Source organism: Aulonocara sp. 'chitande type north' Nkhata Bay, linkage group LG5 (assembly GCF_057382095.1).
Source record: "Aulonocara sp. 'chitande type north' Nkhata Bay isolate Kocher_YH1m ecotype deep benthic linkage group LG5, A_spYH_male_GT1.1, whole genome shotgun sequence".
NCBI lineage: Eukaryota > Metazoa > Chordata > Actinopteri > Cichliformes > Cichlidae > Aulonocara > Aulonocara sp. 'chitande type north' Nkhata Bay.
This window is the reverse complement of record NC_141348.1, coordinates 2279048-2306582: the sequence shown is the minus strand read 5'-3', so window position 1 is coordinate 2306582 and position 27535 is coordinate 2279048. Positions and strand designations below refer to the sequence as shown.

At 43.3% G+C, this 27535-nt stretch overlaps 1 protein-coding gene across 2 annotated transcripts; it reads right to left on the bottom strand.

Annotated features, from left to right (window-relative positions):
- Window positions 1-516: 516 nt before the first annotated feature.
- On the bottom strand, window positions 517-27213 carry rtn3 (reticulon 3). Of its 2 annotated transcripts, XM_086290925.1 has the most exons (9): window positions 26893-27213; window positions 19819-19866; window positions 12339-14786; window positions 6719-6926; window positions 5894-6032; window positions 4624-4693; window positions 4423-4469; window positions 3064-3122; window positions 517-2978 (listed from the first exon to the last, which is right to left on the bottom strand). In XM_086290925.1, exons 1-9 carry the CDS (start codon window positions 26981-26983, stop codon window positions 2930-2932), a joined length of 3159 nt encoding a protein of 1052 aa, XP_086147051.1. In that variant the 5' UTR covers window positions 26984-27213; the 3' UTR covers window positions 517-2929. The 2 variants fall into 2 exon arrangements, with proteins under 2 accessions (XP_086147051.1, XP_086147052.1); XM_086290926.1 differs by lacking the exon at window positions 12339-14786 and having other exon boundaries at window positions 26893-27184.
- Window positions 27214-27535: the final 322 nt, after the last annotated feature.

The following is a 27535-nucleotide window of genomic DNA, read 5'->3' as shown; positions in this document are numbered from 1 at the left end:
GTAACTATCAACACTTCATGGTTGTAGCGTGGGGCCCGGTCTAAAATTAGAAACTATAATCCTCTCCTCACCCAAACACCATAACAGACAGCAGGCTCTCATGTCCAGTCTTATTACTTTAGGGCCTCACATTAAATGAGCTGTGGCCTCCTTTAGTGTTCAAGTCGTACAAAACAAACTCAAAATGCGACATAAGTGTCACTGAACTAACACAGCCGATCCCTCAGCATGTTTGTGCTCATGTTGCCTTCATATTAAATCAGTTTTTGTTTTTTAAAGAACTTATTTGAACATTGCATTCAAACAAATCCTCCGTAACAAAAAAGTCACTTCGAGGGTCAAACTGCATTAGATGATGCAAGTGGGGGTGACGTGGGCCGCGAGTTTGAGACCCCTGATTTAGACATTTTATCAGGTTACATTTGAGTCCTCCTCACTCCCACAGTGGGGGCTGCTGGGAAAATGGTTAGTTTCTTTAAAGCCAGACAAAAGTGAAGAGACCTCCAAAAAGCCACAGACCTTTCAGGTGTTTTTATTCATTTCACTTTGACATCAGTACAGAGACACATATGCTTTTTGTCCTTCCCTCCACACCAGCCTTCCCAAAGCTTCACAAACTGGAACCAAAGTCAGCCAATACAGAACAGCTGATGTTAGTGAACAACACCTAGATATCAGTAAAGCAGAAAGCCATTGACAAAAAACCAAAAAAATCAAAGTCAGACACACTCTGGTCAGATCGTGAGTCGAACGTAACACTCAAAAGGTGTTGTGCATCTGGAAGCTAGTTCTCTTTGTTTCATAGCAATACTGGTGGGACGACTGACAGCCTGAGGTCAGCTGGGTGAATATTAAAGGGTCAGGATGAGCTTTCCAGAGAAGTTAAATAAAAACGGGGGAATCAAAGATGCTGACAAAATAAAAGTTACAAATGTTTCCTTAAAAAGTAGCAACGGCTTCATTTTCATTAATAAGCAGATGTGAAATAGAACTAAAACATTTCGTTTTAATGTAGAAATCTAAAATCTAATAAATCTAATCTGAATGACAAGACAACTTTAAAATAAGTTTCAATATGCAACGTCTTCACATTCAAATGTAGAAAGAGGGTGCATAACAACAGTATCTATGTGAGATCTAAAGTGTGATTAGCTCAAACACATGCCGTGCCCTCTGCACCCGGAGCAGCTGGACACAGGCCGGCCGGCCCGGGTCAGCAGCACGAGGGCAGCTGACCCGGGCCGACCGACCGACAGGCTAACAGGGAGTTACACCTGTGGATGTCTCGCTCGCCCACAGTGCGAACAAGACACCGGCACATGCAGAAGGAGTCAACACACAGAGGACATGCATGGGGAGCGGTGAGCACACGAGGCAGGGGCGGCCTCTCGCCGCCGGCCGTTGGGTACGTTCAGGAGATGAGCAGACTTGCACGACGAAGCAACACTAACACACACTATGTCTCATTTCCATCCACATATTCATCCCTTAAATTAATACGGAGATTAAGCAGTAGTGCCGACACAGGAGATCAAAAACACCATAACAACAATCACGAGTATTCATATTAAACCAAAGTCAGGATCAAGAATATGATACAGCCTATAGAAAGACTCCAGCTTACACCTGCGCTTCACGGCAGTCAAAGAAAAACAAGATGACACACAGAGCTCTGTAGTAACCCGCCCCATCTCCTCCAGCAACACTACATTCAAAACGCACTCGCCTGTTTGTACAAACCCACACCTACGCTCTAAACTCGCAGCCGATGCATCGCACGAGTGAGATTTCCCAAACAATATTAATAAGACCTTTTTAAAATGCACCAAAGCTAAAGCAACTCTGTTTAATAGACATTTAATAAAGTCGAGTTACAAACTAAAACACATGACAATGCTGGAAGATTCAAACATTTGACACTTTGTCATTTTGAAACTCAACAAAACAATCGTCTGCAAAGTTAGCCGGGACGTTAGAGTTAAGGGTTGTGGCACAGCTCCGAGTGTGTGCTGCTTAACCTAGTTCATAATCAGGGATTCATGTCTCGGGAGGCTTCTGACAGACCTCCACGTTAAACTTATGAAGCTCAAAAACACTTAACATAACTCTTACATTGCTACTGTCAAGCTAGTAGGGAGATCAAGCAGCTAATGTATAATTAATACCAATAGCAGTAATAAGTGAGAAGAAGAATCAAAATTTACAAGTGAACGTGAGAACTCAACACTCTGGAGTACGGGACTTTCCTTTAGAACGCGAGGCTAACGTGCTCGAACACAGAAACCTACATCTGATCAGAAGGTGAACTAGACCAAATTATCACAGCTGGCTCAGAGTTCCCATCCTTTTTATTTCAACCTGCTCATGAAAAAATAAAGTTCAGTGCATTTCAGAAACTACTTACATAGACAAGTGTCTGTACGGTGAATGGAAACTTGTTACCACCCAAAAGGATGCCGACTTTTTACTTGGAGACAACGTTGCCATCTACCTTCAGGCAAACATGCGGCTCAAGTACAGACATTTGCTATTTTGTGACATCAGCTGCCATCGTACACCCTCTGCTCGCTGCACGAGACAAAACCAGGTCATAGATTCAGTCTAGTTCACTCGATCCCGTCTCCGTCCCCCCGCGGCACGTCCACAGCCAGGCGGGGTACGTCGTGCCGTTACGCCACTTCCTCGCTTGCTATGTGCTTCCTGTCTGCACAGGCACAGTTCTCCTCTAATGCTTGCAAGTTAAGCTGCACAGTAGTTGATTATTGAGTAGCTCAGAGATTTTCTATCTAGGAAGTTTCAGTGTAGTAGGGTGCTGATGGTGGACGGTGTGGGGAGGAGGAGTTAGACCGGGGAGTCGGATAAGGGAGGGAAGATATGGTGATGGACATGAAGATGATGGGGACGTGGTGCTTGGTTTGGGGCTGGGGGATCATTCAGTTTTGCTGCGCTTCACAGCTCCTGGGAGTTTCTCTTGTAGCCTGCGGGAGAGAAAGCACCACAGGAGTGAAATCCAACAACCTGGACACTGAACGAAGACGAAAGACACGTTTCTGCAACACTTACTTGGCAATAGTAGTGTTGACTTGAGTACGTGCCAGGTCGATATACTGATCAATCTGAGTCTGGAACAACAAATGAGAGCAGATGTTACCACCTCAGAGGAAGACAAAGTAAGGAAAACCCTTTGGAGCGCATCGAGCTTCTCTGTGTGCAGTCGTCGTCCACGTTTTCAAAAACTCTTTACTAAAAACAAAACGGAATCAAATTCATTGCATCAAATAACCTGCTGCAGTCACCCAGTGTAAAGTGCAGTCAGTCTCCTGTTAGTGGGGTAACTGGTCAATCTAAATGGGTCTGTCTCTGTGTGTTAGCCCTGCGTCTCGTGGGACAGGCTCCAGCCCCCCTGCAACCCTCAAAAAACGGATAGAGAATGGATGGAGTCTGGGGTCGGGCGACTGGACGAATGTATCGACTATCGCCGACAGGCTGAGCCCATCGCCGATCGTTTTTACAAGGGTGATTTATTTATTTCCTTATTTGCTCATGAGTAAGTTTGCTAATAATGGAGCTAATAGAAGCAGTCAGCAGAAAAAATAAAAAAATCTCTCATCTGCGAGCACATGCCCCTCCTCAGAGTGCGCCCAAATGCTCGTCGATGGAGCTGCAGAAGCTGCTGGTAGCCTAGCATGCTCAGGTTTACCTCTATGATCTGGTTTAAAGCCAAAGAAATCCCAAATTGGTGACTTTTTATTTCTTTTAGTGCCGTCAGCGTTAACGCGCCGTTATCACGACTAACGCGATTAAAGATTAACCATCTGGAGCGCAGACTGAGTCTAAATCCCTGAAATTTCGGCAGTTTGTCCAAAGTTTGTTCGTTCTGCGCTCCAGATGTGTCGAACGCGTGAACATTTTAATCGGGTTAATCGTTAACGCTGACAGCCCGAATGTTTCGGGAAATTAGTTCGTCCGTGTTTGGACTTTTTCTGTGTTGTAAACGCCCAAATCAGTCCATGCACGATTACATGGCTCCGCCCATCACAAAGTCTGCGCATGCGTGGATATGTCACCTGTTGGACTGACGAGTGTCGGTTGGAAAATTGTTACCTATCGCCCGACCCTAATGGGCTCTCCTTTTACACATAACAGTCATTTCAGGAAAGAACAGTGGATGACAAAGACATTCAGGGACCGTGTCACTGACAGCAACCACACTGGTTAATTTTAAACTATTGTGAGCCATAAACTGGGACCAGTACAGATGATGGTGCCTGCCATTCCTGGCAGTCCGTGACTACAATCCCCTCAGTGAGCCAATGACTTCATGTTGTCAGGGCCTCAAAGCCTTCAGTGTGTGATGAGACTGCACTCACTGCTGACGGCCATGTTTACACCGCTGAGCTGATCAGGAAGCCTGAGACTCACCTTGTTCTTCTCGTAGACGGGAGGCACCGTGAAGAGCAGGACGTCGGCTGGAGAACAGAGAGAAACACGTTAGCCGACAGCAGATCCTGCAGAGCAAGTGCAAAGCTTGGAGTCGCTCTTTGACCCCAGAGCAACACAACCACCTGACCGACATGAGAACGCAGCACGGCGTGCATGAACAGTGAGCGGTTCAAAGCTTACCCAGGATGAGGATGGTGATTCCATTAAAGACGGCGCCTACGTAGGTCAGCAGCCACATGACCACAGCCAGCTGCGAGAAAAACAAAGAGCAACTCAGAGAGCTCAAGATCAACAACAAGCAGCGCTTACACACGAATGACATCTGCTCAGTGTGACGCCACTCATCCTCCTTAAATCCTTAGTCGTGTAGGGAGCGCTTGATTTGCGTTCTCCTGGCTGAGTGTTCGTTTTCAAACTGTTTAATTGTGTTTATTTAACAGTGGAAAAACCAAAGTCATGGCCGAGATTAAAAGCTGATTAATTGTGCAGTCCTGACACAAACGAGCAGATGCTGTTTCCTCCCTAAAGAACAGCGTCGCTGTCGTTGGGGATGGGTTTTGATTAAAATCGATTTTAGCTTGAATCACGTGATATCGATTCATTGAAATCCTGAATCGATTTTTTTAATTTACATTTATTTTGCCCCAAATGCCAGAATCTCAGGTAAAGCTCACGAAATTTTAACAACCACCAAACAGCTGAAACAGGAAATGAGAGCAGGTACACGGACTCTGACGTAAACACAAAGAGCCGACCCGTCAGACACAATATGTACTGATAGTGGCAAAATGTCCCCGATTCAAATCGAAATCGATTCTAGAAATCAGTGACGATACGCAGCCCAAGTCCAAACAAGCACTCTTACTCTGACAGCTGCTCTCTGTGGAGGCATTCTAGCTTGATATTGAATTTCCAACATTTAAAGAGCTCGGAAAAAAGGCGACTGGACTTCTTTGAGCTTCTTGAAGACGTCTCACGTCTCATCCTGGAGTTCAGAATCGCCACCACGTTACCTCCAAGTCAGAGTCTTCTCCAAACTAATCAACGTGCCTTTGTGCAGATTTAAAATACGATCTGCCCCACACATAATTCAGGTTCATCTGGTGACCGAGCTCTGATCAATAAAACAATCAAATCACAGCCGTTAGTAAATCATTTTTAGGAATTCCCAGTCAGGAAATCAGAGGACCGGATGGATCTAGAGGCAGATCTGTCTGCGCTTCCCTGCAGCTGGATAAGGAGTACTGATGTGGGACACAGTCATAACACGGTCATAAATCCTGGGGTTATTCTGAGGATGGAGATGCGATCCAACCGTGACCTGGTTTGAAGTTAACATTGCACCAACAAAGCAAAGGCTGCAGCAGGCGAGCAGGGAGAGATCGGGGCTGGTGCTGCGCGACAGGAAGAGGAAACCGCCACCGACTGACACAAGCTCAGAGCTGCTCACCTTTAGGGAGTCCACAAGGTCTTCAACCAAGAAAAGGTGGCTCATCTGCTTCAGAGCTCGGTTGATGTAGGTCAGACTTGCATCCACGTGTTTGCGGAAAGACTCTGGAGCGATGCTGACATCCTTATCTATCAGTGCTCTGTGGAGGGACGGAGGAAAAGAGGCTGAGCACAAAGGATAAAACCAGTCGCACTAAAACACTCACATAAAATAAAACAAAGACAAATAAAAAAAACAAAAACACGCCTTTCTAATATTTAAATGCAACATATTCCAGAGTTTGGGAGCCACAACTGAAAAAGCTTGTTCTCTAAGTTTCAGGCTAGTTTGTGGGACAACCAAAAGCAGCTGGTCGGCTGATCCAAGGACCTGCGAGGAACGTAAGGACGAAATTCCTCAGAAAGGTGTGGAGGAGAACGACCGACTTCTAACATGAACAAAATATAAATCAGCACAATTGATTTGATTTCACCAAACGAAACATTTTCAGCAGCCCGCACTTACACCAGCCAATCAGAAAGCACCTACAGCTTCACCGACTTTCTATCCAAGATAAAGGTGGGAATCAGATTCCACATGACAGCAGATCATCACAATAATCCCCTTTGATAGGACTGGGTTAGGTAGGGCAGTATTACATCATCATATATTGAAATGTATCACTTCTTTTAAACTGTGATTTATGTCTTCAAGGTTCAACTTTATTCAGTAAAACAGATAAAACAACGTTTTTGCTGTCCAGCACACCAACCCTGCCTGACTGGGTCATGGTGGCAGCAGTTAACTGTGACAAGCAGAGAAATCTCCCATCTGCGGCCGTCTTACTTGAACGGGTGCCCCTCATTGGACTTCTGCACAGCCTGGACCACAGACTTGTAGATGCGGAAGGTGATGGTGACGCAGAGCAGAGCCAGCAGCAGGTAGGAGACCACGCTGATGATGCTGAAGGCTGCGAGCGACAGCAGCATCAGCAAGGACAGGCCGAACGCCACGCCCGACTTCTTGGGGTCTCGCCAGTGAATCAGATCCTTAGCTGCAGAGAGAAGACGGGACTAATGTGAACATTTCCAAACATACATTTGACTCCAGCCCTAAACTCCTGCAAACTCCTGCAGCTTTAATCCACCTTTAACCCTTCTAAGCCTACAGGCGTCTCCGCAGTCCCATTCACATATCTATTTTTAAATCCCGGTAGATTTGCAACCAAATAAGCGAGAGCAATATTTTTGTTCTTTGCATGAGAAAACGGACGAGTTACACTTACATTTCCTGAATTCAACCAGGTGGTGGCTTCCTTCCACTAATGCCTTTGCAAAACTTGTGTAAAAAACAAACAAACAACAAAAACATAATCCAGAAACACGTTTGCTGATCTGTCAGCTATTCATAGCGCTTCCATGTTGGAATAAACGCCATCGCATCGTCAGCAGGAGCTATCGCATGTCCGCCATTATCTGCAAAAACCGTTTTTCCCTCCTGCAGGGCCTTTCACTGGTGCTACTGGTGCTACTGGAAGTCGTTCCTGGGACACTTGGATCTTAAGCTGCACTGTTGGAAATGGTTGATTTTCATGCATAAGCTGTTTTTTTGCAAATTGTGCTCAATAAGATCCATTTTCATTTTTGCTGGAGTTTATAAAAATGAGTCTGATACCAAAAAATCTGCAGACGTTTGAGCCTGAAGCAGTTTCACACTGTAAAACTGATTTTTGCTGAAGGCGTAATAACAAATAAAAGTACTGATACGGGAGCCATAGGATCAATTTGAAACTCCCACGCGGCCTCATTTTCGAGTTATCGCATTCACAAACGTGGGCGTCAACACCGCCCGACCGCTGCAGTTTTCACAGCTGTATTGTATTGGTCCATTTATAGCAGTAGGAGTGTTGTTTCAGGGACCAAAGGTAACACGGCCTCTGTTACAGGTCATAAACATAAAAACATGCCAGCTGCCACAGAGAGACAACAGGAGGGTGGTCTGGTAAACACAGGTCAGATGATTCAGGCATGAAGTCAGAGCTGCTCTGGTTCTCTTTGTAGACGAGTCAGTTATCTACAAAGAGACGGTCGTTTTCAGGCACTCGCAGCACATCAGCTGTGACTGGCTGATTTCAGGGGAAATGAAGCCATTTTCCTTCAAGAACACATTCTGTGAGTGGGATCAGATAAAACCCGAGTGTTCACCATCAGTCTCCTCGGGCATCTGCAGCCCACAGTAACTGAATAACTTCGGACACACGTTTCATGTTTGTATGCACGTGCAGACGTAACAGCCGCAGTTACATAACGGCGGGATGGGTTGGCACACTGGAAACTGACTTCCTTACAGTGTATTGGGAAAAAAGGGGGCAGTTAAAAAAGCCTTCTGCGGTGCAGAAACCACATGGGCTTATGCCACGGGGACAGTTCAAGCCTCAGTGCTCCAGCAGCTTTAATTGGAGCAACTGTTATATAGGCCTCTCTCACTCGCTCACACAAGCAGTGAAAAGCAGCTACACATCGTTTTGTTTTAAACAGGACACCAACTAGACACTTGCAACAGCGGCGTTACCCTCAGCCAACTAGCAGACTCGCCCAGGGTATCACGTTCAACATCCTACGTCACCGCTCTTGAGTTCATGAGATTTTCAGAAAGCTTGACCTCTGACGTTCAAGTCGAGGACAATGAGACCCAAAGATGTCAGACTTTTAGTAGATGCACCTATCTGAAGCCGAGTCGCTATAACCTGTGGCAGCTGACATGCAGAGCTGCAGCCATCACCTCACATTATATGGACAATAGACTGGAGTGGGGATGGAGCAGCACGCTGGAGATGCTGGGACGCTTGTTGGAGCAACAAGCAGCGATCTCTGCAGCTCTGCTCTCACCTGAAGTGAGGAGAAGTGATCTCTATACTCTTACAGAGGCTGATGGAGAACATACAACAAAAGCTCTGAAGCCACTGCAGGCAGCCAGCTGCTTTGCACTACAGCATTTGAATATGAATGCCGAACATTTCCTTCCAGTAGCAACAGAAATATGTCAACTTCTCTGGTTTGAGTTTGATATTATTTTGTAAATAAATGCATTCTTAAATAGGATTTTTCATCTTTCAACAGCAAGAGACTGATGGTGACAGAGCTGAGGAAACTGCCTGTCCCTTGGTCCCGATGAAATGCATGATGCATCTCCAATTAAGAGGTCAAATGACTGCATTAATGGTTCTCCTTGGGCCAGCCTTCTCACCACAACATCACAGCATCACAGGAAACGCCAACTCAGCAGGCAAAGGAAGAAGTCAACAGTTGCAACCGAGTTAAGGCTGTTTCATTGATCTGGAGGAGCGACCATGCAGGGAGTGTCCTCCTTTGGCTCGCCGAGCAAAGCAGCATCTCTGCATCCCTGGTGAGGCTGTTCGATATAACGATATATGGATATGAAAACTTCTATCGTTTCATTTTACGCTATCATTTGTTTCATGGTGTCGCAAAATAAACTGTTTACTGCAATATTTTTCATGGTTCTGATGGTCACTGTAGTGTACTTTAATTTCTTAAAGTTCTTTCTCTTATACTTAAGATATCAGGACAGACAAGCGCCTGTTTATTTTCCACATAAACCTTTCACAATAGAGCTGAAGATCCTGTTGAGATTTTTCAAAATAAGAGATTCACAGGATTTACAGAAAATGTAAATGTTTGTGATATATATCGTTGTCATGACGATAAATGTCTTCTATCAGGATATGAGATTTTGGTCATATCGCAGAGCCCTAATCTCTGGGACCAGTTTAATTCTGAACCATTTTTTCCCAGCTACTGGTGACATTGTTACTGGGAACTGCCTGAATCCACAACATGTAGACCAACTTCTCTTCTCGCAGAGAAATCCCCCGTCTCTTCACCCCTGCCCTCACTCACAGGAGTTTGTTGCACCAACAAAGAGATACAACGGGCAAAAAAAGACACGTAGATATATATAAATAGATAAGTTTCTTCAAATGCAGTCAGATTATCTTCCATTAGCCCCTGAACTGCCCACTCGTCTATGTTGCAGTTAGGTTGTTTTTGGTATATGCAGAGGTGTGACATGACACTATAGATTCAATATGAATCTTGTGATATTCATTCAATACTTCAATGGGAACATGAGCATATAAACCTGCCTCAGCTAACAAACAATCACCAGTCTCATCGCCCATCGACACAACTTTATTGTCGTGCACGACAGAACACACCAGCACAATTGTGAACAACTGCTCAGAGTGTCGAACGCAGTAAACCAACGCTCACACAAGGCGTCCCATCATAACAAAGACACTGTATAATTCATGGAGTGCCTTCACCTTCAGTAAGACTAAACAGCACGTCAGGACAATGAGGATGCTGGGCGTCAGCGATTATATTACTCTTACTGATTTAAGCAACTCTGCCTCAAATGCATCTTTAATAACATCCACATGAGTTCAAACACACACGTTGCTTTTGGCATTTAACACTTAATTTTCATTCTAAATAAGTTGAGTAAGAAAAAAAGCGAGGAACACCTTTGCTCTACTTCTCAGCAACATTCAGACACAAGCTTCAAATTTCGTTGGAAAGTTTGCTGGAACAGATGAATCCATTTAAAGAGGAAACAAAGTGAAATGGGTTCATTTCCATCTAAGATAAGATAAAACTTTATTAATCCCTCGGGTGGGTTCCTCTGGGAAATTCGGTAATCAGCTTGTAACTAAACGGTTTATGCTCATCTTTTTTATGTACATTAGTGTTAGGCACGTTAAAAAGGATCTATATCCATGTACAGAAGATATTTTGGGTTTGCATGAGGATCAGGGCAGCAGCTATCGATTATTTTAGTGATGGATTAATCTATTAATTATTCCATTGATTGACGTAATCTGATAAGAAATACTCTTGCCTTATTAATGAGCAATAATAAATATTTAAAAGAGAAAAAATAAAGGTCTGCGAATTGGTTTCCAAAATTCCCATCAGCATGACATCAGATACACACACTGACACAAACCCAGCCAAGAATATCCCACTTAATAACCTCGCAGAGCAGCACTAAAATAGCACAAGCTCGTGGGGGGAGGGGGCGGCAAAACAGAGCTTCATTTCAAAGCTCATTAATAATACAGTTAGCAAACATTTACAAAAATGTCCACTGAGAGCAGAGAGCGAGGCTCATAGCAGCTTTAAAGTCACACTAAAGTTTCTTTACGTGTGTGGCTGCACACTCTACTGGGTTTCTAATTTCAAGAACACCAGCACAGACACAGCAGTGTGTGTGTGTGCACATATAATATCTTCCCATCTGGTGACCACCTCTTGAACAGTACAGACTGTCTGTCAGAATCAGGCCAAAGCTTATTTTAAGTAGCTCAAACTCCAGTGACTCTGTAAACAAACTGAATTCTACAACAGAGCTCGAGCCTGTAAGTGGTTTGGAACGACAACGACAACACAACCCCCCCAAAAACAAAAAATCCAGCTAAAAACGTAAAAATATAAAAAAAATGATTTTTCCCCTTCAAAGTTTGTTAGGACAAAAAGAAGATAACAGACGAACATGCTTGTACTCAGTATGGATTGATGAGTGTCGAGTGTTAACGAGTGCCTGGACACTCTGTGCTAACAATCAGATATGCAGCTAGCCATTTTAAGTGGAGGCAGATTTTAGCAGCGTTGATTGTTGATATGATTGTTGGGTTTTTCTCTGTATGTATTATTGTAGGGTCTACCTTACGATATAAAGCACCTTCAGACGACTGCTGCTGTGATTTGCTGCTGTATAAATAAAACTGACTTGATTACACTTCTCAGTAATTCTTAGATGCCACTGAACTCTGACAACCAACTCAGCTCAAGTAAAGGATGGCTTGGCTCTAAACACCAACTACTCCTTTCACTCCAAGCACAATCATGTAGACAGAAATTTCATTCAGCTGCAAAATCCACTGTTATGTTGAACATGATATCAGTGGCTTGCTAAGTTTAAACCCCCCCAACACTGTCTGTATTGCTTTTGAGGTTTTTCACTTACAAAAAAGAAAAAAAAACAAACAAATCTCAGCCTTTTTATCTTAGACTGTGCAGTGTGTCACGTCCTGTGACATGTAGCTGTCACTTATCACCCAGAATCAAGCATAAATAACTTAGATCATGCTTACTCTTTTTCTCCTCGCTGTAAGTGAGAAGTAAGAAGCTAAGCATGATCTGTTTTTTTTTTTAGTTAATTATGTTCTCTTAATATAAATCTTTGCTTCTTGGTGATAAGTTTCAGCTACGTGTCACAGGACATGACACACTGCACAGTCCAAGATAAGAAGGCTGAGAGGGCCAAAAAGCTGACGATAAACAACAACAGGAATCCTTTTGCTACACAGGCAGTTATAAGTTGCTCCAGCTAAGGAGCGTGCGTGAGGTTAGCAGGCTTGCTGCCCAGAAGAAAGAGATGTTACCTGATAAGTGGGTTAGTATTGCTGTCAAGACATGCTCAGCAAGATGATAGGCCTCGGCCACCAATTCATCGATAGCTTCTACCTCTTTGGAATATTTGCTGTCATAAGCACGGACGTGCTGGGAACATGGAGGATTAGTTACTGATGCTAAGGAAGACTGCTGTACAGATGCAGCGCTGAGGTCAGTTTGGTCTCGGGCTGAAGCCTTGGTATGGGTTTTCACCGCCTCCTCCTCCTGACTGCTGCAAAGCTCTTTGAGAGCACTGATAGTTAGTTGTTCTTGTTCAAGATCCAGCACCACGGTTGGCGGTAACTGGGAAGGATGCAAACTGGTTTTGTTGAGCTCGCTCTTTCCGTGAACACCTTGATGCACGCTGTCGGGATATTCTTCATCTTGCCTCGATTTGAGACATTCCCGCATGAATTCCACAAAACTGTCTGTACGTTCGGAGATGGAGCTCTCATTCTGTGCACCATCTGCAACAACGTCATTGCTCATTTTCTGATTGGACTCTTGCTCGCTGAAGCTCCTTTGTGCCTCGCTTTGGAAAGAGGAGTAAGGATTTGGGGGGTATTCTTGTAGAGATGGCTGATCAGCTTGCTCTGGGGAAGCTTCATCTTTCAGTGAAGCGATATCACCCAAACTTCGCCTGTCCTCGGTAACATCGGTTTGTGCAGAGCATGCATTCGGCGTATCAGGGTCAGTTGGGGAAGGATCAGAAAGAAACCGCTCCTTAGCATTGCTCAGCTCTTTATGGTCAATGTCGTACAAGGGAGAAGATGCATCATAATCATAATCAAATGATTGTCTGTCATATATATCATCCTGCATAAAGGTGGTTTTAGAAAGAGGAACAGTCTCTATGAAAGTCTCTTTTGTGGGCATATTACCCTTCTCATACAATTTGGGCAGTGTGTGCTCCTGAGCTTCGTCTGACCACTCATCATCATTGTCTGGAAAGTCCACTTCTGCATTTGTGAGTGTGAACTGGGAAGGTTCTTCATTCATTTTACTTGGAGGAATCTGTGATTCATCAGCTTGTGCTTGGGAGATGCCCGATGCAGTGTCCCTTGGAGCAGGGGGTTTGGGTAGGGTCTCCGACTTGGCTGCAGATTCCCGATTGTCTATTTCTGGAGAAGTTGCAACGATGTTGCGTTTGGGCGAGTACTCGGCATCAGAATCCACAGGTGAGGATGGAGGCGAGTAGCCTTCCATGAACTCAGTTTCCAGGGGACGCGTTTTGGGTAGTTCGGTTTTAGTGTCTTCAGGTTGTGAATGTGAGGTTTCTGGGCTCTCACTGGCTGGGGGATTTTCAATTTCATAATCCACATCTTCCGCTTCAGGTTCCATTTCCATCTCCTCCTCACTGTAATTTGGTTCATCCGTCTCAATAACATTGATTGTTGGAACCTGCATTAATTTCCTCTCCGACCTTGGTGGAGGAGTCTCCTTTTCTGCAGGGGGAACATTCGAAGATGCAGGTGTAGCGGTGGGATCTTTCGAAAGTTGTGGCTCAAAAGATGGATGGGGGGCAGAAGCAGGAGCACCCGCCTCGTCTTCAATAACAGTGTCATCCGACTCTCCTGAGCTGTCTGCTTCACTTGGCTCTGGGGGCTCTGGATCGCGGGTCAGGGAGGCCTTCTCTTCATCTGAAGCATTCTGCTTTGCCTCTGGACATGGAGTGCCAAAGCCTGCAGGAGGTGATGCAATCACTGAGTCAAGATTTGAAGGAGGCTGGTCATCCGATTTGTCCTGCTGATCCCACATGTACGCTGTTGGCAAAAAGTTAAAATCAAACTCTTCCTCAACGTTTGGTTGCTTCTTTGCATTATCAAAGTCATCTTTCACTGAGGGAGCTTCCACGGGAGAATCCATAAAAGCATCAGGGACACTCGTAAAGGAAGTAGGTATAACAACCCGAGTCCCCTTGTCCTTGGATTCAACACTGTTGGTGCCTTCAGTTAAATCTACAGAAGTTAAGTCTGGTACAGGTGGCAAATGAGCCTTCATCCACTCTTCTGTTTCTTCAAACTCGTTTACTTGTCTCAAATCTCCAAGAACTTCAAAGGGGGATCCTGGTGATTCCTGCTCAGAAGAACCTCCCATTTTCTGAATAGTTGGTGTAATTTTTTCATTTGGAGACATCCGATTCTCAATAGGGGATTTTGAGCTGTCAGTAGGAGACTTCTCATGGTGGCGGTCCTTGAAAAGAGAGAAACCTCCATCGCTTCTAAAATCAGATTGCTGCTTCTTGGCAGCGAGAGCCTCCAGGGCCTTTATTCGCTCAGAAACAGGGGATGTCTTTATTGGTGAATCCGGCGGTGCGTCCGGTGGTCCTGCTTCACCTCCATAATTACCAAGGGAAAATGAACCAGGTTTGGAAGGAAAGCGAAGAGATGTCGCTACACCTTCGCAGGACTTGTCAGATCCCAAAACCACTCTTTTGTCTGGAATGTCGTGTATGGGGAATGACAGCCAAGAGGGAAAAAGGAGGTGAGGTCATAAACGTCACACACTAAACACACGTGCAGTTTAATATCGTTCAGCAAGGCCTTAATGCGACAGCTTAAGCATTCATGCACTGCATCATGGAAATGAATGGCATATTGATACTATGGATGATATCCAAGCTTTTCCATGCTGCTCATAAGTTTAACGAGTACTTAGTATGGAAATGGAATTATCAGCATGATCAAAAAAGGCAACAGAAGAAAATAAAAATGTTACCAGTACATCATGTGTGGACAGGGTGATGATGCATGTTCACTGCAGTGTGTATAACAAATGTGACTTGTTTCACACTTGCAGACTTTAGCACAATTTCTTTTTGAACAATATACATTTGCTTGTGCACCTTGAAAACGCTGATTTGGTAGCAGTTCCACTGAGATATAATCTGCTAAAGATATTCATTGTTGCCATTTCCAAACTTGACCCCTGATTTCATCTCAATTAATCTGTGGTTGTGTCCAAGGGTATACAAGAGATTTCTCCCGCCATTTACAACTGAAACCCCCCTCTGATACAACTGAAACCCCCCTCTGATTTCTCTCAGACACACACACACACACACACACACACACACACACACACACACACACACACACACACACACACACTATAATTTTTTTTGCTAATACTAGCCACTCCATACGACGCAACAGTGACTAACGTTACCTTTACTTAGAGCGCAGAATTAAAAAGCTAAAGTAACAGGGGATGAACACAACCATTTCCAAAACCAGGCATAACAATACGCCTAGCTAACAAGCTATATAGCACTTACCTTTCAAAAAAACAAAACAAAACTGCATTCTTTCAAAAACAACAAGTGAGTTCACCTCAAACAGTCAAGCACTGGAACTAAGAAGAAGCAATCAAACCACTACTCAAAGCTGTTTGTCCCTACTATGGAAACTCAGGAAACTAGGAACATGGCAGCATTAATATTTGTGTAGGAATTTGGGGCAAAAAAAACAAAAAAACTTAAATGAGGCAAAGCTGGTTTAAAATTCAGATTTGTTCAGCTTCAGTGAGAGACTGAGATTACCGAAAAGCACCACTGAACGACACAGGAAATCATTCCTGCCTGTGGCCATCTCCCTGTACAACGCATCCACTTAACACACTGTTTGCTGCTACAACTACACATGTTTCTTTTCCAAATATTTATTTATAAGTGACTTATGTATGTATGTATGTATGTATGTATGTATGTATGTATGTATGTATGTATGTATGTATGTATATATTGTACTATTCTTAGTTAGCGTATTGTCTGTCTTGTCTTAATGTTGGTTTAAAATGGAGCACTGTAACAAAAAATAATTTCCCCCAGGGATCAATAAAGTATTCTGATTCTGAAATATTAAATATTAATTGTTTGACAGAGGTACAGGTGGCGCAAGTCAATAGAAGAAGAAGAACCCCAAACAAACTAGGGCTGTTCGATATAACGATATATATCGGATGACGATATGAAAACATTTATCGTTTATTTCGTGGTGTCGCAAAATAAACTGTTTACGACAATATTTTTCATCGTTTTGATGGTCACTGTAGGATTTTTTTAAAGTTCTCGCTTTCTCTTATATTTAATATAACCACACTGCGGACGGACAAGCCCCTGTTTTTACGTGTTGTCGTTAGCAATAATGACGGTAAAACCATCACGTGACTCTGCCGTCCGCTTGTTTATTTTCCACATAAATCTTTCACAATAAAGCTGAAGATCCTGTTGAGATTTTTCAAAATAAACCGAATCACGTGAAATAGTATGCAGAGTGTTTACGGAGAAGCTAAAAAGAGCCGCCAGGTGCAAAAAAATAAACCTTAGAGTCAAACGTTAGAACAGGCTTTTCCTCGCAGCACGTCGTGTATAAATACTCAAAGACAATTGCGGCCATTTCAACTTGTGTAACACTCGACTCCAGGCACACGACGCTCAGCTGGAAACACTTTACCCAAGTTAAGTTGCCCAAGATTCACCGAATTTACAGAAAATGTAAATTTTTTGTGATATATATCGTTGTCGGGACGATTAATGTCTTATATTGGGATTTTGGTCATATCGCACAGCCCTAACACAAACAAAAACACACTACCAGTAAACACTGGTTACATCCCTTAACCCAGGCTCTGAGTACAGAACCAACTCTGAACCAGGAAAGACGTCCTGTGTCTGACTCATATCCAAGACGTGCAGGCCAGCAACAGAAACACTTTACACTGGCAGCCCAATTACTAATACTCATCACTAAAGGTGAATAAAGTTAAACAGTGAACTTATAGGAAAAGTTCAGAACAGACTTTTATAATGAATTCAAGCCTTCATTACAACTTTTAATACAAATTTCATTAAAAAAAGCAAGAAGATAAAAACAGTCATCATTGCCTTTTAGTTGTCGAGTTATTTTCTACATAATTAACACTGGCTCGTCGTTAGCTCGCGATTATGTAACGTGCTTATACAAATATGTGAAGAGTTAGATAATACTGTTGCCCTTGAGCAGTAAATTGGGCCACTGAAGCACTTTCTATTCTCTTGGAGTGTTGAAGGCTCTCTCACTGCGGCTGCAGTAACCCTGTGCCCTCGGCAATCCTCCAGGCTACAAAGATGAGTCATTTTCAGTCCCCATGGTGACAAGTACCTGGCACATATTTTAAGAAATGAACATCAGCCCAGTATAACCAGTGCACAGCAACATCCAAATTCTCATGACCAAGGCTTTACTTTGTAATTTGACATTGATCAGTCTTTTCAATTTACTCCAAACTTACATTTTCTTCTACTTTTTGGGGAGCTGTCAGCACCCCTCCCTCCCTGCTCTCTGTATAAGAGTTTTCCAGCCATACTCAGCTGACTGCTCCACTGTGTCTTTGGTAGAGCTGCCACCTCCCCTGCACCACAATACAATGCTTTGTTCAAACCAGGCCACATGAATGCACTTTCCATCTTTCCAACAACGTTACGGAAGCTTTGGACTTGTAAACAAATCCCAAAACACATATTAGTGCTCGGGTTCCTTGTTAGGACGTTCGTGCTTCGATTCAAAGGTAGCTTTAAGAACTTGTTTAGTTACAACTGTCACCATATTTGCATATTAATAATCCCCATGTGCCATCGTGGCATCTTACAAATGGGGAATGAGTAGCCTTCTGCTTCGTGCAATCTGCTGTTACACTAATGGAGAGTTGAGTGGAGCTGTTGTGTAGCCACAGAATGGAAAATCATGGAGACTATGAACTGGCCCAGAGTGACTCCATATTTTCATTTGGTTGCAGCGCTGTGTCTGAATATCTGTGAGCTCCAGTGGGTGACCCCACACCTGTCTGCTGGTGGACCTTGCCACTGTGCTAGTGCACCTGAGCTTTCACTCACAGGTGTTTCTTTTAGGTTGGCAGTCTGATGGTCTATGTTAGCATCATTATAGTCTGTGTATGAGCTCACTACAGTATAAATTATTTACATTTTCACTCATTTTTCATTACATTTGCCTTATTAGAGACGATATAAAAAACCTGGTTTTCTAAATGTCTTTCATCTACTTAACACGCTCTTATTCAACTATATTCTCACTGATCCCTCAAATACTTGTTGCCATTTACAACAACAGAGGTGCCACATAAATAGTCTTCCAGGACTCAGCTGTTATTTGTGGCAGCTGATAAAACAGCAAAAAGACCCAAGACTGAGTTTTACTCCTGTTTATGCTTACTGAACTTGTACTTGGATTTGGGTCCAAAATTGATTAAAATTCTGCAAAAACAGCTAAAAAGTGTGAAGTTTGTATCTTTGCTGAGAAGCCAGTGAGTCCGAGTGCAGATTCCACAGGGTGTGGTCATAGTCGGTCAAACCTCAGGGCGGCTGCTTGTGTGTTGTATTGGTGCAGCTCATGTTATCACTCACGCTACCCCTTATCTAGGCTTGTCTAACAAACAAGTAAAGAATGCTGGCGGTGATAGAAACAACAGTTCAAAAAGAATCAGAAAGCGAAGAAGCTAAATTGGGGGGTTAAGGAAAAATGTACCTACTTGTTTTGCATAAGCAATGATGTGAGACATGCACAAAGCCTATAGAGCCGTAAGTAGGTAGTGGGATGGAGGGTGAATGAGCTACAGGCAATGGCAGACCCAGGCCACTGGGCGGTCGATGATATCTCCAGTGCCACTCATCCTCCAGTACACAATAGCTTCTAGGACTGAAACTGGGAAGGGGAATTCAGATACTAGGGCAGCAGGAAGGTAGAATCATTCCCCTGAGACACCAACCTCATCCTTTTTTAGATTTCTGGTCCTTTATGCACAATGTGAACTTGAACTTCTCTGCCTTCCTAAAATAAGGTGGCAATCTCGGGATTATCTTGAACCTACAGTGAGCGATGCTGACCTAAATAATGCCTGCTAGCAGGCAGCAAAGACTGAGATGGATCACACTGCTAGCAGCTGCAGACAGAGGCTTTTATGAGCAACACTCTTAGTGTACAATTCTGGGCAAGAAGAAGCAGCAGTGAGTTCTCACATGGCCCAAGGAAGGCTTTGAGAGTGCCAGTGACTCGTGGCAAGAGACGTTATTTTAACTCTACAGTATGACTATGTGAACAAGAGCTGTTGCGGCTCAGATTATGGCAATGGATAGGTGTGTCTAAGGAGCCTGAAAAGAAAATCAATCAATCAGTCAATAGTCCTTGAAAACAAGGGGAGCTTTGCTGACTGGTCAGCTTAGAATAACTGCAGCAGCCTAAAGGAATGCTGAAAACAGACTGAGGTCTGCAGGAGGGGCGGGGTAAGAGCAGGTTAGGGCCACAGCCACCTATGCTGTTTCTTTGCAGGCGAGCTGTTTTTACTGGGCTCTTATTTGGCAGGAGAGGGGCACTAGAAAGAGGCATGAGGCAGAACTGCACAGCAGCAGGGCAGCAAGAAAGTACAGGGCAGAGGGAGAGAGAGCAGGCGAGCAATCGAAGAGAACCATACACTTGCCTTGAGGAGACTGAATGAGAGATACAGGCGAAGAGGAAAGAAAGGAATCTGAAAAAATAAAGAGGACAGAAGAATAATCATCGTAGAAGAAGACAAACATCTCCATCCACCGTCCTCACTCAAAAGAAAAGTTAACTTATCCAGCCTTAACAACTCTACACATGTACTACTTCACATAAGGACCAGAACAAACCAGTGCTTACAGGTGGCCATCGTTTCATTCAAACTTACAAAAACTTTAACACATGCACTTATATTTGCTACGCAGGAAAAAAATCAAGACAATGTACTCAACAAGCAGACAAAAGCACTCGAAGAGACAGAAGCTTCACACACAAACATTTAATTTACACAGTCATTGCTCCACAGCTCTGTCCAGTACCCATCTCCACATACTTTGGACTGCAGCTTGGTTTGGGCTACAACCTAAACAGCACACGTTCCATTTCTACTTCACCGATACAAACAAAGGTAACATAACCAACGCTGTGGGAGTGTTAGCCATTCTTCTGAACTGTAGATGGTCCATCGGTCAGAAACTGGTCTTTATGGTGTGAATTCAGTTTTTGTTGCATTTACGCCACAACATTTACTTTGTGGTTGGACGATTCTATCAGTCATTGGTACGATAGAACGATTGGATTATTCGTACCCCTGGTACACAAAGGGAGCTCCACATAAGATTTCCAATCAAGTGTGTAAAAACTAGACTAGCTTGGACAGCGCTCCATCTGCAACAACCTCCAACAAGACCAGAATGTAAAGCGGGCCTGCACTAAGCTTTGCATGTGACTAAATGCCACCAACCAGCTTACAGAATCTACCTAAAGTAAAAATGCTGTGGTCCACTCGCTCTTAGTCAACCCCAACTTCATATCTTCCACTGTGAACTAGGGGTGGGGGAAAAAATCGATACTGTGTAGTATCGTGATATTTTGTTTGCTAATAATGTATCGATACAGGGACAGCAGAAATCGATATTTTGTTACAAAAAAGGTTTTTGTGCTCTGACTTCAGAGCACGTTGATCCTTTTTCTGAGCAAGAATCCTGACATTCCTTCACTGTCCAAATGTGTTTAACTTTTTTATGGCAGCAATAAACATGACAGTTTACTTATTTTAATTTAAGACATGTTTTATTTTAATTCAGTTTAAAACTTTTTTATTTAATGTAAATTTATATTTTGTTTTAATTTACTTTCAAATTCTTCAGTTGCTGAAGGGGCTGCATATTTTTCATAAATTGCATAGTTCAGAATAGCTATAATTGTACCAGATGGTTGCATTCAGTTAAGTTGGACTAGACTGTAATACAAACCGTTCAGTTTGTCAACAATAAAACTGACTGAAATCAGAGAAAGACTGAGTGCGAGACTTTGATATTAGATAAAATGAATATTGATAAAGTTTACCTTTATGTACAGAATCTGAATATTGCAAAATATTTTTAAAAATTGCAATAATATCGTATCGTGCGTTAAGTATCGTGATAATATCGTATCGTGGGATATATGGTGATTCCCACCTCTACTGTGAACGCTGCCTTTCACGGTAAAGTGGAAGCCAATAGGAGCTCATGCTTCACTCTTCCTTGTCATCAATCAAAATTGGACGACTACTTGAATTGTGGGAAAGGAACTTTCGCTGCGTAAAGATGAGGTGTGGCGTTTGCTTTTGTTTCAGCTCAACTGAAGGTGGTACAGGTGAGGCAGGTTAGGGTTGGTGTGGTGCAACATTCCTTCTCTCAGATTCATATTACTGTTACCCTTTCAAAACACCACACCTCTGGTCTTTAACGAGACTGCAAGAACTAAATGGTAAGTGGACTGGTTCTTACATAGTGCTTTTCTACTCTACCTGAGCACTCAGTGCCTTTTCTAATACTCAAACATTCATACCAATGGTTGCATTGACAGGAGAGGAGCCTGGGGTTAGTATGTTGCCCGAGGATATTTGGCATGCAGACTGGGAACAGCCAGGGATCGAACCGCCAACCTTAAAAGTGCTGCAGGCACTCCAAGCCAAGATAAATCCATATGAACCACTGATGCAAGTTTATGTTTTTCAATAGCTTCATTCATATCTGCTTGCATACAACAAATCAACACCTACAAATCTGCACATACATCAGGTCACAAATTGTGAGATGCGTAAAAATGAGGGGTTTTCTTTGAAAAAGTGTGGAAATACAACAAGAACAACACTTTACATATGAAAGAGGATGGCAGGAACAAGAGACCGTGTTGCCTTTTACCTGAAACAGCTGCTTGTTTACCGTTTTTGTCCCCCTGCATAAACGTTAGCTGAGAAATCCAGTTAAAAGGTGAAAAACAAACTACGAGCTAAAGGAGGCCATACAGCTCAGAGCTAAGGTGAACTCCAGAGTTAGAGATAATTCTCTGTGGATCTGTAGCCACAAATGACTCCTTAAAATAGAAAGTAGTCATTAGTGCAGCTTTAACCAATGTCTTATTGCAGAAATCATGGATCTGGAACAGAGTGCCTATACGACGAGGCTCCATGCAATCACAATAAGCATCCAGATACCACAGACCGGCATGGGAAAAAATGGACTCTAGCTTCTTAGTTTAGGGCCTGAATGGAAGTGAAGGGAGGCTCTACTGCCATGCCTGCAATTCCTGCTCGAGCTATCTTGTACTGTCCACCCCTGAGGGCTATCTAATTGCCTCTGTGACCCTCAGCAGGGACTGGAGAGAGGAGGGTCAGCTTGGCAAAGAAGGAAGAGAGCCAGCGAGGGGGATGGGGGCTGAAAGAACTCACTGTTCTTTCAAGCTTCGATTGTGTGCTTCACTTTTAACTGCTCAGTGGTGAACCGTTCTCACAAGAAATCATAAACAAAGTCATATAGAAGGTTCTGGCTGTAGGTAGCGCATCACTAACTCCTGGATACTGTCAACTGCAGTAGCTGCAGTCTGCATTAGAGCAAAGCAGAGAAGGGAAAACAGACTGATGGGGGTTAAACATTCACTACTAACGAATGTTTGTTTGTGCACATGATGCAATATGAAGAATGCACACAGTAGAGGATTTTAACCATCAAATTATGAGCTGATGATTATGAGCGCTGCATAAATTCACCACAAACTGCAGCGATACTCTGATGGATTCCAAAGCCAACTCGTCCTGTAAATATGATGCAACATAGTTTGAGAAATGAGGTCCCCATTTCAAAGTGTGCCACTTCCTTTGTGACTACAGCCAATCACCACTGTGGAACTCAAGTGTAATGGGCTGAGCAACAGATAGAAGCTGGGCAGGCCAGGACATCTGCTCGCGCTGACATCCACAGACTCAAAATCCTGAGACAATTACCAGGAAAAATGCTGCCAACAATTCTCTAAAAAGCAAAAAAAGAGAGATCCTGAAAAGAAAAAAATCCCCAAAAACTACAATAATAATTTTCTCTTGTCAATACAACTCTAGCATAACGCATGTAATAACTGGGCCTTAAGCACAGGGAAAGATGCAGTGTGCTGATGCTGTTTTGAAGCAGAATCATGGGAGAATTTTCCAACATTATTCAGGAATAAGTCATGTTCATGGACTCGTCTCAAAATCTAATCTTTGACACCAAAAGCACCACATCATCTGCAAAAAGCAGGCACGCGATCCTGACGCCACTAAAGTAGAGGCCTCAGACACTTGCCTACACTTACAAATTCTGTGAATTATGAACAGAATCAATAACGACTTTGACTTATTGCTGACAAGGTGGACCGAGCTCTTGCTGCGGTTATACAGGAACTGAATGGCTCATAGCAACAGGCCAGATACTCGAGTAGCACCTCCCACAGGATCCCCCAAAAGGATGCTGTCGAATCTCTCCTCCAAGTTTTAAAACACATTTGTCTGGGCGAACTCCCCCACGCAGCGATGGGAACTGATGAGAAGTTAGCAATTCAGATTCCATTATCGACTCTCATTGGCTCCACTTTGAACGTCACCACCATCTCTAAGCAACATATCAAAGACATTACATTCATGCAAATTAATTACATGCCGAGTGGACTTTTTTGCATGCTGTGGGTATTTCCCATCTTTGTTGTGATCATTGCTGAGGTCGTTACTCAAAAAATTGATTGCACGTATTACACAGAACACTTTTCTTAAATGTAATGAGGTCCGTTACTTAATTACTCCCAGGAGAAAGACATTCGTTACACTACTTGTTAAGTTACTTTCATGTTACTCTGTAAAATGATCTGAAACGCGCAGTCTCATAATTACCAATTAACAGCATAAACTTGAGGTTACAGTCCCACACACCAACATAAATCCCTATCCTAATGAGGACACACATATCTTCCTCTTAGTATTTAGCAGAAACATGAGCAGGTAGAAACGGAGGCTGCAGCCTGGCTGCTCGTCGGTTTGTTACCTGTTGAAGTTCAGGTGCTTGCAAAGAGCCAACGTTGTGTTAACAAGTATACTGCAGTTGTTTGCAGTCTTCACTTTACCGTCGCGCTCTCATCCTTTTGTGCAATAAAAATAAAAGTAATGTCCATGCTGTAGACTGCCCCACTATTATTCTCCTCCGACACACGACCTGAAATCAGCTGATTGTAGCAGGAGTGCAAGTATAGGTAAGCGGGATCGATCGACGGTATTGGACTACTGGGATTCCCATCCCTAGTTAACATTAAGGTAGTGGCTAAGGTCAATAATAAAAAAATTAATGTAGGAACTAGGCAGCAAACATCAGTTCTGCCTGCCTGTAATGTCAACGTGGTGTTAATTTAAGACAAAGACACAATTATGTTATTGTTAGGTTTCGAGATTAAAGCTAAGAAAAGTCTACGAGCAACTAGACAAACAGTGGCAGCCTTCCTCACCAGCTCTATTTGACAGCAAAAGCACAGCACAGCCTCTGACAGCCTAAAAATACTGGCCTCATTTACTAATGTGGAAATGAGGCCAGTATTGGTAAAGGTCTTAAGTTCTGTGCACACAAATTTAACCTCTTCTTACCACCTTGCATATTGGACATGCAATAAAAATATATTTAAAAAAAAAGATTCTGCAGGATTCGTGGGATAGTGCCCAGAAATTAATCCGTTAGTGATGACAAACGACACACGTAGTTTAATTAGATAAGACACAAGGAGCAGTCAAATATGTTTAAATTAAGAGATTAAAACCTTTATATTTTCAATAACACCTACTCGGCTCAACTCGAGTCTACTCAGTTTCGGTCGTCTTCCATTAGAGTACCACCTCAGTGTGGGTGGCTTATCCCTGACACAAACACAACAAACTGTTGAGCTGATGGTATACCTGCTGCTCCGTCTTGTTTTCTCTCCATAGACTCAAACAAGAGAGAGTTAAACCTCGCTGTCGGGTTAAATTCTTGTGCAGGAGTCACTCTAATGACTCATCTAGTGAAGTCATTTCCTGGCCAATCAGTGGCAAGAAGTCTGTCACATTTTTGGCTTGACTCTGCTTGGTTGGAACCCGAGTAGGTACTAAAAGGAAAGGGACTACCAGCTAATGGAAAACCATAAAAACTGAGTCGAGTCAGGCCGAGTAGGTACTAGTGCTTTTTTATTCTGCTAGTGTTGATACTGTTGCAAACTTATTGATATGAATATCAATTAAGAAGTTATAGTACTGTGATAACCCTAAACACATATTACACACTAACAACATGCATTTGAAAAAAGTTGTAAAGGATGACAAAGTTATTTCCTTGTAGAGGAGCATCTCTGCAGACAGGCTGCTGATCAGAGTCTAAACACCAGGCGAGTTAGTTCAGTGCTTCATTCATAAAAAACAAACCAGTTACACCTCACACTAACTTGACAATGTTTTTCCAGGATTCATACAAGCACAGACAACTCAACTTACTTGCACCATCTGTAACTGTTGAATAATCCGATTATACGAATACTGAATTTTAACATTTATTGTTAAATATATTGTCCTTAATTATTTATCATGTTACGCATTACATGGAAATTTCTGCAAACTTGCCAAACCACAGTTATCTACTTCAGCAGGAAGAATGTGCCACGCCCTGTAGGATCCAGCTGCTGGCATCACCACACCTGCTGCATTTCTTGAAAGTCTACAATCTTATGATTCACGGCTTCAGCTTTGTAGGATTCAGGTGGCGCAACCATGGAGTTTAAATCATGTCAGCCTCATACGCGGATATAGAGAGGGCGTGATGGTGAAACTGTAGATCCAGGTTGTGAGTTTTTGTTTGAAAACGGGCTCCATGTGGAAGTGGAGCTGACGACAGCTATAAACTAAGTAGTAAATGAGCGTGCCGCAGCTCGTCGGGTATGCTGATGTTCATCTGGCTCCCATAATCCAGGCAGTGCCAGGAAAAGGCCGATGTGCCTTTAAGAGGTGCCTCTGTGGTAACTGCACAGTGACAACGCCTCTGCACTGCAGGCAAACGCAACATTTCGACAACGTTCAGCAGAAAAACCCGTCATGTAATGTTTCTGCACTTATGAATAAGAATGTAGCTCTAATCGGACAGCAGGATTTACATTTAAATCTAGCTGACATCAAACGTCCCACGCACACGTATTTTAATCAGACGTGTTCCCTTTGTTTTAAACGAGGCCTTTTCAACAGTATTACGCCGTTCAGTAGCAGGCTGGTTACCGTCTGTCAAATATATGATCCCCGATTCTGCAGGGCCGCCTACTTGCTGTGCTCCTGTTTGTCAGTAAGGCCAAATAAAAAGAGGGATTCAAACACCGTGTTAGCTTGTTGTTTCGCCTAAAACGAGCCCAGACAGCAGGCAGGCCACAGCTGCACGGAGCGTGACTGGGCAGCCGTGTGTCAGGAAATATCCACGACCACAGGTGTCTCCCATCACAGCTGAAATCAGCTCCTCATCCAGGCAGCGGGAGACACAGTGAGGGCGTTCAGCATTACAATGGCTGTAGTCATTACGTTACTGCGTTATAAACTGGACGTTAACCGATATTCATGCGTGTAAATAAAAGCCCAACACATACAGCTTAACGTAAGGTACGAATAAAACACGCATCAAGCTCTACATTTAGCTAGCTACCGTATCCTTTGGTTACTTCTTACCAGACAGCTTTGATTCTTTGGTAGCAGAATTTTGTCCATCGGCAAAGCCTTGCGACGACGATATCTGGGCGGACTGAGTCACTGGATCCATTTTATATAAGTTACAACACAACTGCACAGAAGCGGCGAAACGTCTGTCGTCTCGGATGGGTTCCTCTTGTAATGGTCTATCAGGGTGTCTGTGACGTCTGACTTTCCTCGAATTTCCCTCAAAAGCGGGACTCGGCTCTGCACCTTCAGCCTATGTCCGAGCACTGGGAGCGGAGCGGAGACGGAGGGAAACGAGGCAGAATGTGGAGGAGGGGCAAAAAAATGTCTGCGTGTGAGACGTTCAAGGCTTACGCTTCCAGTAGGACGTGTCAGCGTTCAACAACACCAGCAAAAAAAGCCTTTATCATTTATCACCATTGGCTGATCTGTCCGTCTCGCTTCTACTATTTAAAAAAATTATATCAACTACAACAGTGCAGTGTCACTGAATTCCCGAGCAGCACATAAAAAACAGACCACAGCATCACAACAACGACTCCTTAGCACAGGGCACCATGGACAATACCTTGTGTACTTCGGAAATCAGCTATTAATTTACTGGTAGACTGAATTTGAAATACGTTTAATCGAAATATTAGATCATGAGTGCAAA

What these genes read in the sequence shown, in the direction of transcription:
- rtn3 (XM_086290925.1), bottom strand. Translation starts at nt 26,983, where the DNA reads ATGGATCCAGTGACTCAGTCCGCCCAGATATCGTCGTCGCAAGGCTTT. An exon ending in CAAAGAATCAAAGCTGTCTG is followed by an intron (nt 19,867 to 26,892) that starts GTAAGAAGTAAC and finishes TTATTTTTTCAG; the next exon opens with ATTCCTTTCTTTCCTCTTCG. An exon ending in AATGAGGGGCACCCGTTCAA is followed by an intron (nt 6,033 to 6,718) that starts GTAAGACGGCCG and finishes GTCCCTCCACAG; the next exon opens with AGCACTGATAGATAAGGATG.